Source organism: Sinocyclocheilus rhinocerous, unplaced genomic scaffold, assembly GCF_001515625.1.
Source record: "Sinocyclocheilus rhinocerous isolate Xijiao unplaced genomic scaffold, SAMN03320098_v1.1 scaffold2561, whole genome shotgun sequence".
NCBI classification, from domain to species: Eukaryota; Metazoa; Chordata; class Actinopteri; order Cypriniformes; family Cyprinidae; genus Sinocyclocheilus; species Sinocyclocheilus rhinocerous.
In genome coordinates this window covers 496611-517859 of record NW_015660886.1, presented here as the reverse complement: position 1 = coordinate 517859, position 21249 = coordinate 496611, and the positions used below count along the sequence as shown (strand labels likewise).

Below are 21249 nucleotides of genomic sequence, written 5' to 3'. Positions count from 1 at the left end.
ATATAAGACGACCGTGTTTTTTCAGATGTATTTCCAAGAAAAAAACATTGTCTTATATTCGGGTCAATACGGTATATATATATATATATTTTTTTATTTTTATTATTATATATAAGGGGGTTTAATACCTACCAGTTTTTTAGTATTTGGGATGTGTTCTGAAGAATGGGATGTGGCTCTAGCATATATGTTGTTGGTTTCTATGCTTTACATGTCTAAAAGTTTTGATGTATGTTGTTTTGTGCCATTAAACTGGCAATATTTGTCTTTTCACCTTAGACCTGATTGTACTGAAAGTGGAAAGTGAAGAACGGAATGAAATGGAAGATAATGATGAATATGAGAAATATGATTTCATGACTGGAGAAAAATCTTTTAGTTGCTCAAAGACTGAAAAAATTCAAAAAAGTGCTCAAAAGACTGGAACTAGAAAATGTTTCACCTGCCAACAGTGTGGAACGAGTTTTGATCAAAGTAGCAATCTTAGAGTCCACATGATTATTCACACAGGAGAGAGGCCTTTTGTTTGCCAGCAGTGTGGAAAAAGTTTCAATCGAAAAGAACACCTGACAGTCCACATGAGAATTCACACTCGACAGATCCAATTCACCTGCCAACAGTGTGGAAAGAGCTTCACTGAAAAAGGAAACATGAAAACCCACATGAAAATTCACACTGGAGAGAAGCCTTTTGCCTGCCAACAGTGTGGAAAAAGGTTCATTCAAAAATCAAGCCTTAAAAACCACATGGCAATTCACAATGGAGAGAAGCCCTACACCTGCTCTCAGTGTGGAATAAGTTTTATACAAAACTACAGCCTTAATGCCCACATGAGAAGTCACACTGGAGAGAAGCCATTCGTATGTGGTAATTGTGGAAAGAGTTTCAGGTATACAGCAACCCTTACTAGGCACATGAGGATTCACTCAAGAGAGAACTGTTTTAGATGTCATCAGTGTGGAAAGAGTTTCACAGATGAGATATGCCTTAAGAATCATGTAAAATCTCACATTGAAGAGAAACCTTTCATGTGCCATCACTGTGGAAGGAGTTTCACAAACAGATCAAACCTTGATGCCCACGTGAGAATTCACACTGGAGAAAAGCCTTTCACCTGCCAACAGTGTGGACAGAGTTTTGCATTTAAAGGAAACCTTGATGTTCACATGAGACTTCACACCGGAGAGAAGCCTTTCTCGTGTTTTCACTGTGAGAAGAATTTTAGATATAAAAGAGACCTGAAATGTCATTTAAAAACTCATTCTGTAAAGACATTAGCCCTGTTTCCACCGCAGGAACTTTCCCCAGGAACTAGGGACTTTGGGCCGGTACTCGGTGTGTTTCCACCGCAGGAACCAGGATCTAAATAAAGTTCCGGGTAAAAATTTGCCCCTCAGAAAGTCCCTGCTCGCGAGGAAGTACTTTTTCAAAGGTCCGGAACTTTCGGGGGCGGGACTTGGGCGCTGAACATTCTGATTGGTCGAGTTCACACAGCATTGTATTTCAACCACCAATTATTCGCATAATTTTAAGTGTGCTTCGCTGATTTCTGAGACGGGAGCTCCAGGCGATCAGCGGGCGCTCAGTGCTCATGTTTTCCGACGAGAGCAGCCTCAACTCGGCTAGTCCTTCTGACATTTGCCGCTGGCTCTGATGTCTCTGTAGTGGTTAAACATAAGATATAATTCATTTTGGGTAAATCTAGCGGTTAATCTTTGGTGTTTATTCTGTTAATCTATTAATATGTTCAAATGAAAATGAAAAGAGGCAATACTGTTTGATATAATACTTCGTTTCATTGTAATGTATGTTCCCAGAACTACATTTCTGCAGCTATTAATGTTTAAATGAAAACAAAAAGAGGCAGTGGTGTTTGATATCATATTTCTTCTTATTGTAAATACAGTGAGGAAAATTGCCAAGGTGAGTAGCCAAGGCGAGCTGACTGAAGTACGCTGCTGTTTGCAGAATTACAGACTTGCGTCGTCCCGTCCGAAGGAGTTCACACTCCCGAGTCGAACTTGCGAAGTCCGAATTACAGAGGATGCAAGTCCAAAATTTGCGTACTTGGTATTGAGAAACGCGCGCAGACCTACGTCACCAGACTATTTGCCTGTTCTTCACGGTACTTTAGACCGCGATGGAAATGCAGACAGCAACAGGTCTGGGGGAAAATTCGGCCTTCAATACCATCATGCCTGACCTTCTCTCAGCCAAACTCACACAGCTCTCCATGCCCACCTCCGTCTGTCAGTGGATCAACAGCTTCATGACAGACAGGCAGCAGATAGTGAGGCTAGGCAAACTCACATCCAGGACTCTCACGATCAGCACTGGAGCTCCTCAGGGATATGTACTCTCCCCACTGCTCTTCTCCCTGTATACAAACAAATGCACTGCAAAGGACCCCTCTGTCAAGGTCCTGAAATTTGCAGATGACACTACCCAGGGTTCGTACAGAAACTGCTAAATGAAATTCCAGGACTTTTCAAGCACTACTTTTTTGGTTTTCAAGGACTACAATTAGAGATCACCATATCGTTATTATCTTTCAAATTCTAATAAATAAATGAATAAAACAAAATGGTACAAATAACGTGCAGCGCATGCAAAGCATGCAACGACTGTGGCAACTTTAACATTTGAAAGGATACTAGGGGTGGGAGAAAAAAATAAGATTCTCTGATGCATCGCGATTCTCTCTTCAACGATTCAGAATTGATTCTGAGCATGGTTTTTCCCCGCATTGAGACAACCGCGGCGGGCTTCATTGCACAGAATATGCGCTGTGAGACACGTGTGCATTGCTTGACAGTGTGTGCTTCCACCCGCTGTTATTTTAATATTTTACTTTAGATATGCTTTCATTTATGCTGTTTGGAATGCAGTACGTATAAGATGCACGAAACTCACGTACTGACAGACTATCATGTGTGCTTTGTGTTTGATGTCCTGAAGCTCGATCACAGCTACGGTTAAATGCACTTGCATCTCCGAATACTTTTATATGACAGTGAAATGTTTTCAGAACAGGACAAAACATCAGATATATCGAAATAGAAATGTGCATTAGTGTGAATCGGTGTGAATGCAGCCTGTTAAAGCTGCCAGTGTCTGTGATCTCATCAGATCACCATCAAACAGCAATAATGCTGAGGAAAAAAGAAAAACCCATAACTATGATTGTCTGTAAACTTTCGGATAGCCTACTTAAATACTTAAGTAATTATTTTAAAAAGTAGCCTGCTTATATAATTAAATTTTTTAAAATGATGTAAAATTTGCACAAAATAAATTTGATATAAAATTTATATGAAAATGTAGCCATGTGCGGTAATATTGAAAATTGAGAATGTGATGCATCGTGATATTGAGTTGAATCGAATCGTTGACATGAAGTCCCTAAAGATTGCCACCCCTAAAGGATACTATGGAAAAGTTATCAATTTCCTTATTCAAAGTGATTTTTTTTCATGAATCTATGATTAACCTGAAGAGTAAAAGCTATTATCATACACTTGGAAAATTACGAGCTATATCACGTTCATGGACACTAGGGGTGTGACAATACACTTAGCTCACGAGATGAGATAAAACAGATACTTGGTTCACTAGAACGAGACAATATTTTAATACTCTCAAAAAGGAAATGTGCTATAAAACTTGCCTTGCCTTGCCTAAGAGTGTAGTTTTAAGAAAATTTCGATTGCAAAATATTTGTCTTTTAAATCACAAAAGCAAAACACTGAGCTCCGCAAAACAATGTAGTTGTATTTTAAAATATGTTAACTAATCTAGAGTCATAACTAACAATTATTTTGGTAATCAAGTAATCTAATGATTATTTTGACAATTGAGTAATCTGATATTTTTTTGTAATAAACAAGTGAAAAACAGGCTTTAGTATGACTACATTTATATATATTAAACTAGTGATGAGACAAGTTTAGTGATGAGTTTTGTCCTCTGTAGAGGACATTGTTTTAGTGATTTCTCTGAGACGTTACATGCCACAGTTGTAAGTCTGGAGTCCTGTACAGAGCACATTCAGGGCTTTTCAGAGATACTAAATGATTGGATGTTTCACCGTGACCACTCCCTCTTTTTGGTCTTTAAAAACGGCTGACATTAATTTAGTGATCAAGTGTAACACCCTTATGGAAATATGATATTTTGTAATTATCATTTAAATCTGACTAATTTCAGAATGTTACGGGGTTTCAAATCAAAATATGAGCTTCTGTTATGAAACAGGACGTTGATTTGATACATTTTCAAGCGAGAGGACACCAGGACTTAAAGCATGTTTATTACACATTTTGGGAGACACAACAAATGAATAGAGAAAACATTATATATCAATATTCCTATTAAATATTATTATGAAAATCTTGCTCATTATTTCACTTCGTTGTTCATTCTATGTTGCCCCACGAATACATTAATATGCAAATTAGATGCCGTTTATAGATGCATTGTATATAATGGAAAAACACGTTTATGGCCATTTTGCATAAAGAATTTAAAAATATATATATATATCTTTCATAACATAGTTGAGAATCATCTTTATATAAAGTTAGGTATAAAAAAATGAAAATTGATTTGTGATCAAGACAAAAATCCCACTGTTATTGCCTTTTCATGGCTATTCATGACTTTTTATAAAAAAAATAAAAAAAACAGGACTTTTTAAAGTCCCGATGTTTTCTACAGAGGAAAACACACAGAGCAAAACATATGAATAAAATATCATTTTTCAAAAAATAAATGTTTCTATTTTTTTCTTATGCTCTAAAAAAATTTAATGACATGACAAAATACTAAATTCACAAACAAATTTTCCTGGTAGTCAGGAGGATATATATAAAATATGAACATAACCAACTTAAAGGGGTCATATGATGTTGCTAAAAAGAACATTATTTATTTATTTATTTAGTCATTTATCAGACGCTTTTATGTCCTGCCCGGTGGAGTCGCACGGTAGAGTCCATGGTCTTTACACTCTTCGGTCTTCACACGAGGAGGCCTTCACGCGACCGCTGCCGCGGTAAACTAAGCTTTTATATACCCTTCTAACAAAATACTACATTAATTCAGCTGGACACACTTTCCTTATTTTTTCACAACAAATGGCCAAGCAAGCTCAGACACTGACAAGATACGCGATACAGAACGAGACCAAACGCGATACTTTTACACTCTGTTCCATAATTAAAGCTTTATTCCATAAATGACAGGAGACAGTGAGCAGGGGCTGTCAAATCAAGACAGGACAAATACTATAAGCACTAGAAAGGCATCATAAAGGCAGTCCATATGAGAGCACTGTGTCACATATGCACTGATTTTATGACAGGCTATAGTTCAGATTTATTGATATTAAAATGCCCCTGCACGAAAAAGTCTTCAAAATTGTACTTGCCACGTGCAAAGACAAATCACAATTTAAAGAATTATTATTCATAATAATCAGAAGTCAGACAGAGCTTTATTACCAAGTATGTTTACACACACAAGGAATTTGACTTGAGGACAGGAGCTTCCAGTGCAGAAGAAAGTACAAACATAGTGCAGACATACACAGGAATAACACAGTAGAGATGGAATATAACACTAATATAAGAAAAACAGAAAATTAAATAGTAATGCACTGTATACAGACGCAGACAGACAAAAAATTGAAAGTGTTTAAATGAATGCACAGATATTTTATTTACAAGTCTGCAGATATGTTTTTTTACAAGTGTCAGGGCTAATCTTTGCTGTTTACCTCACGTTACGCTATTGAGGCTTTCTTTATTTTTTTTTATTATTAGTTATTTGATTCACCAGTGTTTGCTAAACATTCTGTCATTTATTAGTCAGCATGTGGTGTATGCCGTGCCTCGTCTTTTTCATTTTTGTTAAAGGGGTCATCGGATGCCCATTTTCCACAAGTTGATATGATTCTTTAGGGTCTTAATGAAAAGTCTCTGAGAGACTGTTTACTTTAGCCGCGAAACTTGCTAACTAGCGCGTTATTAGGAAAGGCGATTTGCAAAAATTTATAAAAACCCCTTATACTCACTTCTGTATGTGTAGCTGGATCTCGAATGATTCGCTCGAAGATAGACGCATTTAAGTTCTAGTCTGTCCTGTGTTCGCTTGTCCGGCATTGTATAGGTCTATTGTCTACGCGTCATCTGCCTACCTATTTGTGGATTTACCTTTATGTGGATTATTAAAGACTAGTTGCCGCCGCCTTCTTCGTGCGTGTTCTCTAGACACCGTAGCGTGACACATTGTGACTCATTTTGCCAGCACAGGTCACGAATGTTGGAAACCTCTCAAACTTGAAGGCAAGATATGATGTTTCAAAACTGTATATTGTATTTTCAAATGAAAATATTTAAATTCTAATAAAACAGAAATATGTACTTTTGTTATTTGCTTGGTTTTTATATAATGTAATGAATTTTAAAAATAGTTACTACATGGAGTAATTGGACAGAGCAATTGATATAAAATGACTTCAAGTTAAATTTAAAAGCATTTAGTGTATTAAACTTCAAGTAATTGTTGGAATGGCTGGAATTAAGTGAAGTTCACTCAAGTACATTTAAGACAACCAGATTCCTCATACTTTAAGTAAATTTAACTTATTGGAGTTTACAATTTTTGTAAGTTTACACACAAGCTGGTGTGTGGTGGGCGTTCTGGTGCGTGTACTAGAACAGGCTCTCATACTAGGTTGTTCGAAAAACACATTATTTTTCACATATTTTACATTATTACAACACCTCTCTCCCCAGTCTGGCATGAACGGCTCGAATAGTTCCTGTATCAAATGAAGGCCCGCCTTCTGAAATACGAAATGTGCTGTGATTGGTTATCTGGGCCATTGTGTGCTGTGATGGGTTAGCTGGGCCAGTGTGTGCTGTGATGGGCTAGCTGGGCCAGTGTGTGCTGTGATTGGTTAGCTGGGCTAGTGTGTGCTGTGATTGGTTAGCTGGGCCAGTATGTGCTGTGATTGGTTAGCTGGGCCAGTGTAGTGTGTGTTGTGATTGGCAGCACTCGGCATCTGGTCGGGAAATTACATGCCCCTTACCACTGCAGCTTCAGTGTAAATATTGCGTCAAAATCAAATCAATTTGAGCACGATTTAAACCCGGATGATTGTAAGCACTCTAAGTTCGTCTGCCTTGGGAAAGCTAGCGTGACATAGTGATAACACTCGTTGCCTAATCTAGTGCAGCTCAACCAGGTCTCGTCCCATTCGTCGATATTTGTGACATCACAAATCCCGGAAAATATGGGTTGTAGTCCAAACGAGTCGTTCGTTGTAGTTTTTGAAAAGTGATTTCTGTTAAATAAAATATTTCCTTTTGAAGTGGACTTTGAGCTTTGTAACTTTGCAGATCTTTTTTATGCTCAAACAACAACATTACAGACTTACTAAAGTTGAAAAATTGAAAAAGCATAATAGGACCCCTTTAAATGCGAATCGAATTTAAATATGGTTCAGAGTCTCAAGAAAGTATCAATAAGAAACGGGATAATCAGGAGCTGTGCAAATAAGACAGCCTTCTTTTATTGAATCTATCAGAAGGTTAGATCCTTGGTTCTCGACTTCCCACTTACTTGAGATTTAAGTAAAATGTTGAAACTTCAGTTTCAGTATAACCTTATATTAACTAATAATACTGTATGGTATCGCTTACATTCTAGAGGACATGCATATGAACATGGAAAAAAAGCAGAATTACTTTTAGCTCATCAGTTAAAATCTAAATCCACCTCTCAACCTATACCTCAAAATTGTAACAGTTCCAAGGACTGTTAATTTAATTGGAATAATATTAGCTTCCAGAAATTATTTTCAGTATTACATTCTTCCGAAACCATGAATCAAATTCTGTAATGTTGTATCTAACAGACATCCCCACCCTTGATTCTGTATAGAAAACCAATTTGGACAAGCCTATACAAATTTGAAATTTGACATGTGATCACAACATTGCAGAGTAGAAAGTCTCATGGTCCTGGTGATTACCCAGTAGACTGTTATTTAAAGGGGTCATATGATGGGATTTCAAGTATTCCTTTCTCTTTGGAGTGTTACAAGCTGTTCGTGCATAGATAAGATCCCTAAAGTTGCAAAGACTGAAGTCTCAAACCCAAAGAAGTTAAGACTGGTCCACGCCTTCCTAAAACGGCTCGTTCTAACACGCCCCACATGCAGACATAGTTTTATGTTTACGCGGCGCGATGCAACGCAACGCGTAAAAAGACAGTATAAGTCATTATAATCAGTATTTAAGTCCCCACTGGATACAACAACTGCCTCGTTTGTAATGGGTTTTATTGGTTTTGTCTCGTCCTGCTGGGAGACGGCATCACAGTATGGTGAGGGGCGTAACATTTCCGTCTCACGCTTGAGGTATTCGGCCAATCACAACACACTGGATAGCTGGCCAATCAGAGCACACCTCGCTTTTCAGACCGATGAGCTTTGTAAAAATCGACGCGTTTCAGAAAGGCGGGGCATAGAGGAGAAACAATAATGTACAGTATGTGGAAAATAATGTGTTTTTTTAACCTTAAACCGCATAAACACATTGCATTACACCAAATACACAACATAATGTTCTTTTTTAGCAACGTCATATGACCCCTTTAAAAAAAATCTAATAAATTAGCTCTGTCTTTACAGATATGTTTGAGGACACTTTGAGTAAGGGTTGCCTGCCACAAACACAGAATGAAGCATTTATCATGCAGTACTTCTGTTACTTTTCTTAAAAACAGTATCTTGGAGATACTAAACTCCACTCATAAGCAACTATTGTACATCTGTTGTTGTAAGCGAGTCATAAATCTGGTGAGGGCACTTCTCATCTGGGCATCTGTTGATTCTCCTGCAGAATGTTCCTATACATATTTTCCTAAACCAACCCCCTGGAAAAATGCCATTAGATAAACATAGGCAATCTCTTCCCTGCAGCACATCACTGGAACAAGACAATACATTCACACAGAGCATGCACTCAGAGTGTTAAATTAGCTGTATTATCCTGAATTGAATGTTTTCTATTTTGTATTTAACTCTTTCCCCGCCAGCATTAGTTTCTCCGTCCTGTTCACGTGTGTTTTTGTTCGGGAGGTTTTGTACTCGTTCAGAAGATGCGTAATAGCGCCCCCGAGTGTATAACAGTGAAAACACGAAAAGCCGTAAAAACTCGTCTTTGGCGGGGAAGCGTTTTCTTGTAAAAGACGAGACAACTCGTCAATGGCGGGGAAAGAGTTAATAAATCCATTGATTTGAAATCCCTTTGACTACTGTACATTTTCGACAATACAGACATTAGTTATGTGGTGACTGCATCCATTTCAGACGTATAATAACCGTTTTCCCCAAAGACTTAATTTATAGTAGCTGAGAAGTATTTAAAGTGAAACAGATGTATTGTTGTAGATTAATAGTGTGGGCTTAGTGAGGGCTGTCCGAGCAGGGCCAGCGCTAAGGGGCCAACGTTTTGCCAAACATGTGCTTAACATAAATAGATATTACAGAACATGCAGCTGGAAGCAGCTTCCAGATGTCACCAGATGAACCCTAACAGAAGCCACATTTACATACGTTTACCAGTCTATTCTCTCACTAAGCATGAATCAAATAATTCAGTGCAATGTTCATTATTTTATTCAGTTTGTCATTTTATTTTTAACCTTTCAGAAACATCGTGGCATTTAGCAGAAGTTTAACCAATATTGTGATTCTTATCAATAACTGAAAGGGAGCACCGCCTCCATGCAATCAAAGGAGACGGTCAGATGTGGATACAAGAATTCTTACAAAGTGGTCATGAATAATAATAATAACGATAATATTTTACATTTATATAGCGCTTTTCTAAGCACTCCTTAAACCACCACCAGTGTGCAGCATCCACCTGGATGATGCGACGGCAGCCATATTGTGCCAGAACGCCCACCACACACCAGCTTATTGGTGGAGAGGAGACAGAGTGATGAAGCCAATCAGCAGATATGGGGATGGTTAGGAGGCCATGATGGTCAGAGGCCAATGGGCAATTTTGGCCAGGATGCCGGGGTTACACCTCTACTCTTTTTCGAAGGACATCCTGGGATTTTTAATGACCAGAGAGAGTCAAGACCTCGGTTTAACGTCTCATCTGAAGGACGGTGCTTGTTGACAGTATAGTGTCTCCGTCACTATACTGGGGCATTAGGACCCACACAGGGGAATCGCTATAGTTTCCGGGGCCCCTGAACATCATATTGACTCGGCTCCCCCTCAGTAAAAAAATGGGCCCCCTCTCCCTCACCAGGCCCCTGACATCATCCTAACCTGGCGCCTTTTTATCCAGGTACTGACCAGGCTCAGCCCTGCTTAGCTTCAGTGGGCAACCAGTCTTGGGCTGCAGGGTGATATGGCTGGGCAGGTTGAAGGTGGACATTCAGATTGGGTCCATGTTCAGCTGAAGTGTAAAAGTTGCCTTAATTTCACACAGAAGCACATTTTCTGGTGTAAACTCTGATGCAAGTTTAAAGGTTTACGTTAACTGTTTAACTGCTTGTCTGTGTCACACCGATGACATAAATCCCTTGTGTGAATCCTCGTGTGGTTTTCCTTTCGTGTTAATAATTTTCCACACATTTGAATGGCTTCTCTCCTGTGCAAATTCTCATGTGAATCTTAAGATTTCCTATTTGTGAGAAGCTCTTCCCACATAGTTTGCAGGAGTACTCTCCAGTGTGGAGTCTCATGTGAGTGTTGAGGCTACTTTTATGACTGAAACTTTTTCCACACTGATGACATATAAAACATTTCTCTCCTGAGTGATTCCTCATGTGGTTATTAAGGCTTATTTTACGTGTGAACCTCTTTCCACACTGATCACATTTGAACGGCTTCTCTCCAGTGTGTATGTTCATGTGATACCTAAGGTTCACTTCTGTTGTGAAGCTCTTTTCACACTGATCACATGTGAACAGTTTCTCTCCAGTGTGACTTTTCATGTGGTAATTAAAGGTGTTTTTCTGAGCAAAACTCTTTCTGCACTGAGAGCAAGTGTAAGGTTTCTCTCCAGTGTGAATTCTCATGTGGACTTTAAGACTATGTTTGTGAGCGAAACTTTTTCCACACTGTTGGCAGGTGAAAGATCTCTCTCCATTGTGAGTATTCATGTGATAATTAAGGGTGTTTTTCTGAGCAAAACTCTTTCCACACTGAGTGCAAGTGTAAGGCTTCTCTCCGGTGTGAATTCTCATATGAAATTTGAGGCTTTGTTTTTGAGTGAAACTTCTACCACATTCTTGGCAGGTGAAAGTGTTTTCTCCAGTGTGAATTCTCATGTGATACTTAAGGTTTAGTTCTACTGTGAAGCTCTTTCCACACTCTTGACAGATAAAGGGCCTCTCTCCAGTGTGAATTCTCATGTGTTTTTTAAGGTTTCCTTTCTGACTGAAACGCTTTCCACACTGTTGGCATGTGAATGGCTTCTCTCCAGTGTGAACTCTCATGTGGACTTCAAGGTTTTGTTTTAGATTAAAACTCTTTCTACATCGATGGCAAGTGAAATAACTCTTGGATTTGGTTTTATGACCTCTTTTTTGTGAGGAAGTCTTTTCAGTCTTTGTGGATTTCTCTCCAGTCACGAAATCATGTTTCTCATACTGAGTTTTCTCTCCTCTTTCATTCAGTTCTTGACGTTCCTCATTCAACACCATCTGGTCTAAAGTAAAAAAAAAAGAAAAAAGAAAGTTAAACAGTTTAATTGCACAAAGCAACAGAAATCCAAACCAACATAAAGCATCCTAAGCAAGAACATGAATACTAGACCCTACAGGCAATAAGTTACTGAAACAGGAGAATATCTTCTCAATATTGTTAACTTTGTTTTCTTTAGGACATGTCCCCAAAACAAAGAAACAAAGTAGTCCAACAAAACCCCTTTATCACCTGACTCATGAGAACTATCGAACAATTACAAATTTGTGATTCATGTATAAAATTTCTACTATACACAGTTTTGCAGAAAAACTAAATTTCAGTCAGGATTTAAGCCCCACCGTAGCACAGAATCTTCTTACTAAAGTTACATATTTCTTCTAGAGCTATTACATTAGGTCCTGTCTTTCAGATTGCTACCACTTGTACTGTATATAAAGAAATATCTCATCAAACACAAGTATGGTGTGCCACAGGGCTCAGCATTAGGTCCTCTGGTTTTCTCCTTAATTATGCTTCCCCTGAAGGGGACATTATGATTCGATTTCATAATTGTGACCATAATACTCAGATTTATACACTGCTATCCATGGCAGCTTTCATTGGCCAAGGCCCGCCCATGAGGCCGTTTGACCAACATGTCAAACAACCAATCACAGTTCCTTTCGTTCAGCGTCACGTTTCGGGGCGTGGAAATGTCCCCACAATAACAGACTGGTGTGTAAAACTCTCGGACGTATTTTATAGATTCTATGCCGCGAACTTTAAATATTTCACATACTTTTGAAAATCCAGCGTTTAGTTGATCCTGATAAGCGCTCGTCTTCACAGTTGTAAACACGACGGCTTTCTTCTTTCGTGAGGGGGTTTGGCGCCACGGCATCTTTAGCCCCTTTTCCACCGCAGGAACTTTACCCAGGAGCTAGGGACTTTGGGTCAGTACTCGGTGTGTTTCCACCGCAGGAACCAGGATCTAAATAAAGTTCCGGATAAAAATTCGCCCCTCAGAAAAACACAAGTATGGTGTGCCACAGGGCTCAGCATTAGGTCCTCTGGTTTTCTCCTTAATTATGCTTCCCCTGAAGGGGACATTATGATTCGATTTCATAATTGTGACCATAATACTCAGATTTATACACTGCTATCCATGGCAGCTTTCATTGGCCAAGGCCCGCCCATGAGGCCGTTTGACCAACATGTCAAACAACCAATCACAGTTCCTTTCGTTCAGCGTCACGTTTCGGGGCGTGGAAATGTCCCCACAATAACAGACTGGTGTGTAAAACTCTCGGACGTATTTTATAGATTCTATGCCGCGAACTTTAAATATTTCACATACTTTTGAAAATCCAGCGTTTAGTTGATCCTGATAAGCGCTCGTCTTCACAGTTGTAAACACGACGGCTTTCTTCTTTCGTGAGGGGGTTTGGCGCCACGGCATCTTTAGCCCCTTTTCCACCGCAGGAACTTTACCCAGGAGCTAGGGACTTTGGGTCAGTACTCGGTGTGTTTCCACCGCAGGAACCAGGATCTAAATAAAGTTCCGGATAAAAATTCGCCCCTCAGAAAGTCCCTGCTCGCGAGGTAGTACTTTTTCAAAGGTTCGGAACTTTCGGGGGGCGGGACTTAGGCGCTGAGCACGCTGATTGGTTGAGTTCAAGCAACATTGTATTTCAACCACCATTTATTTGCATTTTTTTTCTTTAAATATTACTGTTATTGTGTCATGGAATGCAGTTTTAAAAGTATTTCAGGCGAGAATGTAGTTGTTTAAAACTCAAATCTGCAATTTATTTATAAAGACAGCGCCTATTTGAAAATGTGCGTCGCTGATTTCGGAGACGTGATCGCCACGTGATCAGCCAGCGCTCAGTGCTCATGTTTCCCAACGAGAGCAGCCTCAACTCCGCTAATCCTTCTGCCATTTGCCGCTATGCTCTGATGACTCTGTAGTGGTTAAACATGAGACATCATTTGTTTTGGGTAAATCTAACAGGTAATATTTGGTCTTTATTATATTATTTATTAATATGTTAAATGAAAATAAAAAGAGGCAATGCGGTTTCATATAATATTTTGTTTCATTGTAATGTATGTACATTCCCTGAACAACATTTCTGTGGCTATTAATATGTTTAAATAAAACGAAAATAGGCAGTGGTGTTTGATATCATATTTCGTCTTATTGTAAATACAATGAGGGAAATTGTAGTAGCCAAGGCGAGCTGACTGAAGTACGCTGCTGTTTGCAGAATTACCGGACTTGCGTTGTCCCATCCGCAGGAGTTCACACTCCCGAAGTCGAATTGGACTGAGGACGCAAGTCTGAAATTTGCGTACTTGGTATTGAGAAACGTGCGCTGACCTACGTCACCAGACTATTAGCGTAATCTTCTCTGTACTTTAGACCATGATGGAAACGCAGACAGCAGCAAGTCTGCAGGAAAAAAAGTTCCTGGGACAAGTCTCACGGAAATCCTGTATAATCTAACCAATCCGATGACGACTTCGAAACTCCTGAAGTGTTTCCACTTTTGTGTGCCACATGCATCAGACGTTCAGCCAGCGGTCCGCGGGCGTGACGTCTGAGGCTGAGACTAAGGGAACACCTAATCATCACAGTAAAACACTGTGAGTCAGTTAAATGTCAGGGGTATCAATCTGTCTAGTTAGGATGCATGACCCGTGTTTATTGAAATACATTAAAATACAAAAAAGAATGTGAGATCATACTAAATTTTATTATATTTTAAATGACTTTCACTTTCTTACAAAAACTTTAAAAAAGAAAGTTAATTGACATTTGAGGGCTGCACTGTGATGCTTAAATTTTAATGTCTTAAATATGCCTAATAAGATTATTTGTTATATAAATATTGTTACACTGAATGACATTTTAGTGTGTCTTCTGTCAAATATGGTAAAAAAAACGCATGATAGTCATTATATTTTGTTCAGAAAAAACTAAATTTAAAGCTGTATTTCACTTTTATTTTCTTGATGCTTGAAACCCCTTTTCGTCTTTGACCCATGAACAAAACTTAAAATGTTAAAACGTTTACATGATTTTCCTCATCATGCGAAGTGAGTTTGCTCATGTGGTAGATTGTATGCAACAGGTTTTTCAACAAAGGATCACAAGCCAGGTTTCCATCCAAGGAGTTTTTGCGCAAAAATATTTAGCGCTTCAAAATTTTTACCGATTATAGCTGATGGAAATGCCATTTATCGCATTTCTCACATGTCGACACAATCTTTTTCCGTTTAACTTTAGCGCATAAATTCTATATCGATACTTCAAATGTTTGGAAACACTTTTTGTCGAGAAAAGGGGCTTTAACACAAATAAATGTGGTGTCACATGACAGAATTAGCCTATAGGCAGCGTCCGTGTTCGTGGTGTTGCTCACGTTAAAGCACCGTTTCTCTGTAGTTTAAAAGCGCATTAAATCTCATATTATTGTTTCTAAAATTATTTTATATATGGTAAGAAAAAGACGAGTTACCTCTCAAACATACATATCTTAATTTAATGTTACTTTAATACGTTGCAAGTTAAAATGTATTCATTTTGTTCTGAAGATGAAAGTTGTCGAGTTAGTAATGCTTAGCTGCGTGCGTGAGGCGCCGGCACGATCACTTAGATTTTTTTTCCTTATAAAAGTGGAAACAACTTAGGCCTACAATACTCGTTCATTTGTGGTCATGTAAGAGTAAGACATTATTCGAAACTATTCTAAATATTTCTTTTATTTGTGTACATCCACAATAAAAACAAACATTGTGCTTTTGTAAAATAAAGGAAACAAACAGGATGCCGCTTTCTCAAGAGCGCATCACAAAAATGAACCGAAATTCTGCATATAGGCTGCTACTTGTTGAGCAGTTTTTTTCTTTCGTTTTGTTAATTTATTAATTATTTAGAAAAATATATTTCGCATATAGGCCTATTTATTTATTTTATATATAGCTTTATAACGCTTTTCTCCGTTCGCAGAAGCGCTGCAGGTGCGTGACCATGTGAATCCTCACGTTCTGTTGTTTATGCTGCTTTTTGCGTGTATAAAATTAATCCCTGGAAAACAAATTTAGTTATTTTTAATGGGTCACAGCCATGTATCAATTGAAATTTAATTTAATTGTAATTTAACATAATCTTGTCGGTTAACGGTTAATTATGGCTTAACGACCGTTGGTTGTCGGTTAGGAGAAATAAAATAACCGAAATGAACATTCCACGTATTTCCAATACGGTCTAATAAAAGTTAATCAGAAAAATAATAATACAACTGCACCTGCTTATGAATATTGCTTGATGATCAAGTATCTAAATACCGTTACCATGGAAATGGTACTTTAAAATCTTTTGGCGGTCTCCTCCTCCTTAGTGGGCGGTGTCAAGTGTCATATTACAAAATGTATAACGATATTTTACAATCAAAACTTTTTATAATCTTGACAAAATACATATCATTGGAAAGGTCTGAGTCTCATGATTCCATATTTGGTGGTTATTTTGAGATAAAAGTAAGATTTACAGAGAAATCTAGACATATGTGACAGAAAAATGCATAAAAAATGTAATGGAGTTTTGATAGCACCCGGTGGCTGTTTGTGGTATGACGCCCTAAATAAAATCTCAGAGGAACCTCCATTTTTTTCATATCAACTTCAAATTTGGAACATAACTTATTTAGACATAAGGCTTTAATTTTATACCAATTTTAGAGTAAAACCTGTTATGTAAAATATTTACTATATATAAAATAAAATAAAATGAGTATAGCGCATTTTCTTTACAGTAAATTTAGACGTCTGTAACTTTTTGATACTTGAAAAAAATTCCACTTTTGCAATAATCTGCTGATTTTCTTCTTTGGAATACAGACCTATGGTTGGTCTCTTTTTAAAGTGTTCATAAATTACAACAATTTAAGTTTGGATAGTGCACTTTATTGCCTATTTTAAAAAATGGGGGGTGACAATATAAATAATAAAGTTTTTTTTTCAAATGGATGAAAGAACAGGCTTCTAGCCTGTATAATTTACGCAATAGGTGAAATTATGTATGGAAGTTACCATGGAAATGGTACTTTAAAATCTTTTGGCGGTCTCCTCCTCCTTAGTGGGCGGTGTCAAGTGTCATATTACAAAATGTATAACGATATTTTACAATCAAAACTTTTTATAATCTTGACAAAATACATATCATTGGAAAGGTCTGAGTCTCATGATTCCATATTTGGTGGTTATTTTGAGATAAAAGTAAGATTTACAGAGAAATCTAGACATATGTGACAGAAAAATGCATAAAAAATGTAATGGAGTTTTGATAGCACCCGGTGGCTGTTTGTGGTATGACGCCCTAAATAAAATCTCAGAGGAACCTCCATTTTTTTCATATCAACTTCAAATTTGGAACATAACTTATTTAGACATAAGGCTTTAATTTTATACCAATTTTAGAGTAAAACCTGTTATGTAAAATATTTACTATATATAAAATAAAATAAAATGAGTATAGCGCATTTTCTTTACAGTAAATTTAGACGTCTGTAACTTTTTGATACTTGAAAAAAATTCCACTTTTGCAATAATCTGCTGATTTTCTTCTTTGGAATACAGACCTATGGTTGGTCTCTTTTTAAAGTGTTCATAAATTACAACAATTTAAGTTTGGATAGTGCACTTTATTGCCTATTTTAAAAAATGGGGGGTGACAGTTAAGGGGTTAATAATAGGCTATATAATAAAGTTTTTTTTTCAAATGGATGAAAGAACAGGCTACTAGCCTATATAATTTACGCAATAGGTGAAATTATGTATGGAAACAGCTCAAGGGCAATTTTTTTGCGATACACCAAAACTTATGCGACAATTCGTTTTTTTAGGGATGACGTCATCACGCACACCATTTTATCGGTAAAAGGCCAGTTGGATGGAAGCAGGCAGCAAATTTCGCAACGTCTTTTTTACGCATATTATCTTTGTTGATAACAAAACAGCGCAAAAACTGGATGGAAACTTGGCTACAGTTATGCTTAACTCCTTTCACTGTTTGCTGTATGCAAATTTAATGTTTTTGTTGGATACTGTTGTACAATTAAGTGATACAAATGAATGGTTTACATTGTTTTCAATGCAGAAGTAGATATTGGGTTTAATGTTACACAAAATGATTGCTTTGTTTAGACTAATATTTTCCCAATTTTATGCATGACATGTCATAATAACGAAAGTAGGGTCTTCTCAGCTGCGAAAACCAACCTGTTTGTTCCTCAGGATCTTCATGTTTGAATGCTTCTTCAATCTTCATGTCTTCACTCTCCTCTTTAATAAACACCATCTTTATAACAGTGTGTCACATGTGTCTCAGTCGCTTCAGCAGGAGTTTCTCTGTGTGTTTAAGATGAGAATAGGTAAACATGAATGCAAACTAAATCTCTGGGTGCGTCTCAATCAGCTCCTTATTTCAATAGTCAGCGCACTAGTAAGAGTCAGTCAATGGCCTGATTAGCCCAAAAACATAAACAATCAAAACCAGCACTACAAATTAATAAATTAATGTACATTATACAGAACCACAATATTTAGTTGGGTCTTAAATCTGGTATTCAATAACTTGTTAATTATATTACATTCTACTTTAAAACATTTGCTGTTGTTTGTATTAGTTTGTGTTTGTGTTTGTTGTACACTGTTTTGAACAGGAGTCGTGATTCAGAGATTCGAATCACTGAATCATTCCGGTTCAGTTGATTCGGATTTTCAAAAGCTCGGTTTCTCCAAAACTACGCGCCAGTGATCGAATCCGTGTTTACGATCAACTGATTCACCAAATAACGAGCGAAATGAGACGGACCTTTTCTGTTACTCGTGTGCAGATGCGCTTAGCTTACGAAAAATAACGGTCAATAATGTTAGAGAAAACATTAAGAAGTTACATTCAAAAATAATCGTTTCATTTACATCGCCTTTTAAAACGACAAAATCGGCTGTATCTATAAAAATCCATGTATCGATACACTTCAAATGCTTAAAAACACAAACCTCTTCAGCCTACTCGGAGATCAGCAGGAGCGCGGCGCAGCCTTATGACGTCATAGATCGCCACAGCAAAATAAAGGTCCCGTTCACGCGCTAAAATCACGAAACTGCACGAGACGTGTACATTACAGGCTATAATAATAAAACAACCGTCAGATGTATTGAGAGCTAAATAACTGGTGAAATACATCATCTGTTATAAAATGTGCTGAAAAGAGCTGCCAATGAAAGAGTGTGTAGCACATCTAATATGAAAGATTCGGTTTAAAAATAAAAAAAAACAGTTTTTGATACCAGTTTTTCTTGCCTCCATAACAAGCCTTTTTTTTTTTTTTTACATTTTTGATTTGATGCATTTTTCCATAGCAAATGATCCTCAGTCATTCAGTGCATGATGCCCAGTTTTTCTGTAATTATTTACAAAGTTGGCAAGTGTATGATGCCTAATGTTTTAAAATCTGCTCATGTATTGTATTCCAGCTTTAACCCTATAGGAAAAGAATTGGGTTAAAAAAAAAAAAAAACTTTTTTTTATACCAGTTTTTCTTGCCCCCAAAACAAGCCTTTTTTTTTTTTTTACATTTTTGATTTGATGCATTTTTCCATAGCAAAAAAAAGAGAAAATAACTATCTTACTATTGTATGTTAAAAAACACAAATATGCACCAATCAACAGGTAACATGTTGCAGTATGCTTTTACTCACTCTCACACACACTCACTCTCACGCACGCACACTCACTCACTCACTCACACACACACCATAACAAGCCTTTTTTTTTTTTTACATTTTTGATTTGATGCATTTTTCCATAGCAAAAAAAAGAGAAAATAACTATTTTACTATTGTATGTTAAAAAACACAAATATGCACCAATCAACAGGTAGCAGTATGCTTTTACTCACTCTCACGCACGCACACACACTCACTCACTCATGCACGCACTCACTCACTCACTCTCACACACGCACACACACGTGCACACACACACTCACTCACTCACTCTCACACACGCACACACACTGTGCTGCGTACAAAGTCATGTCCCAGTAAGAAGGGTCTAATGATGCCCATGCGTGACTTATTTGTGATTACTTCAAGTAATTAATTGCCACATTGTGCAATTTATTATATGAAACATTTTAATCAATTGAAAGTCCTAGTAATTTGACATCTTGACATACATAACATCTTTATGATGAGTGGAGTAAAAAGACCAAGGTCTATTGTATGGGACCATTTTGAACGCTTGGAGAACAACTTTTCTGTGACGCACCATGAGAAAAACAGTGAGAATGGCTTAAAATAAACAATTTGCATATTAGCTTGGAGTTGGACTACTGTCAAATATGCATGCTTTAAATGCCACACATTCATCTTCTCATCATAACCAGCAGCTTGTGCTGGAATGAGGCTAAACGCACATGATCTCAGAAAACGGTAAAACTCAACTGTTTAACTCCAGCAGAGCTGGAAAATGAGCCTATTTTCAAAAATAGTGGAGTGTTCCTTTAACACAAAGCAATGCGTGAGTCTGAAATATTTAAGTCAAGTCCAAAATGAGCAAACAGACAGCCTCTTCTGTCATTTTCATTTTTCAATCAAGCCAGTTTTTCCAGTCAGCTTCAGGGGAGTGCCGTGGGGTGGATGAAGCTTAAAAGACTCTCTCTCTTCACACTTGAACACATACTGGTCTCATTAGTGACTGGAAACTGGTAGGTGTCCCTCTTTTCCTGAATTAGTGGTCTTCTAGTATATATAGCTACATTAAATTTAAACAATGCCTGCAGGTTTATGAGTGATAAGATGACAGTTTGTCAATCACATGTGCTCATTCTGATTTCCAGTGACAATGCATCCATGTGCTTTTCTTCTGCTGATGGCTTTGGCTCTTCATCATGCTTTACCTGCGGACAGTCATTGATGAAGCAATATACAGCTGATTTTTTAGACTAATCTATTTTTCTTTTTAACTGAGCATTGTGTTCATATCTCATGTTCTCAGGGCACATATGAGGAAACTTGTAAGTTCAGTTATTGTGATCAGTTTCCAGGGCGCAGGATGTTCTGTACCCTGTTTTAACTGCTCGTTACTGCCTGATGATGTGATTTATCATTTATCATTTCACTTTCATAGAGTTACATATTCTCTAGCAATGCACACAATACTCATTCCCTCTCTTTGTCTTGTGTTGACTTCAATATAATTTTCTCAAAGACATTTTAGAGAAATGGAAGAGCATTCCGGATATAAACACAGGTAAAACTATCATATTATCTCAAGAACCCAAATACATTTATATTAGCGGTATGGTAACTTTTTGTCTATTTTTGTTTAGAAATTATTATTTTATTCAAAAATGTATTTACTGAAATACTTTTATTCATGCATATTTACTGTGAACTGAACTCTCTTGTGGCATTAGGTTTAAATCTCACAGAAGGAGACATCATGGAGGTGT

General features: G+C 37.4%; 3 protein-coding genes across 3 annotated transcripts in view; 2 read left to right on the top strand and 1 right to left on the bottom strand.

Annotated features, from left to right (window-relative positions):
* The first annotated feature begins 358 nt into the window (after window positions 1-358).
* Window positions 359-3011, top strand: LOC107725783 (gastrula zinc finger protein XlCGF8.2DB-like). Its single transcript, XM_016535175.1, has 3 exons — window positions 359-715; window positions 800-1347; window positions 2959-3011. Exons 1-3 carry the CDS (start codon window positions 495-497, stop codon window positions 3009-3011), a joined length of 822 nt encoding a protein of 273 aa, XP_016390661.1. The 5' UTR covers window positions 359-494.
* A 7186-nt stretch (window positions 3012-10197) lies between these two features.
* LOC107725805 (gastrula zinc finger protein XlCGF8.2DB-like) overlaps window positions 10198-21249 on the bottom strand; it is a 19350-nt gene continuing 8298 nt past the window's right edge. The window contains exons 2-3 of the mRNA XM_016535208.1: window positions 18008-18134; window positions 10198-11744 (exon numbers count right to left, since the gene is read on the bottom strand). Of these exons, the coding sequence (XP_016390694.1) occupies window positions 10648-11744; window positions 18008-18086 (1176 nt within the window). The 5' untranslated portion in view covers window positions 18087-18134 and the 3' untranslated portion in view covers window positions 10198-10647. The remainder of the gene's footprint in view (window positions 11745-18007; window positions 18135-21249) is intronic.
* LOC107725802 (meprin A subunit beta-like) overlaps window positions 21013-21249 on the top strand; it is a 3559-nt gene continuing 3322 nt past the window's right edge. Inside the window, exons 1-2 of the mRNA XM_016535206.1 lie at window positions 21013-21047; window positions 21214-21245. Of these exons, the coding sequence (XP_016390692.1) occupies window positions 21240-21245 (6 nt within the window). The 5' untranslated portion in view covers window positions 21013-21047; window positions 21214-21239. The remainder of the gene's footprint in view (window positions 21048-21213; window positions 21246-21249) is intronic.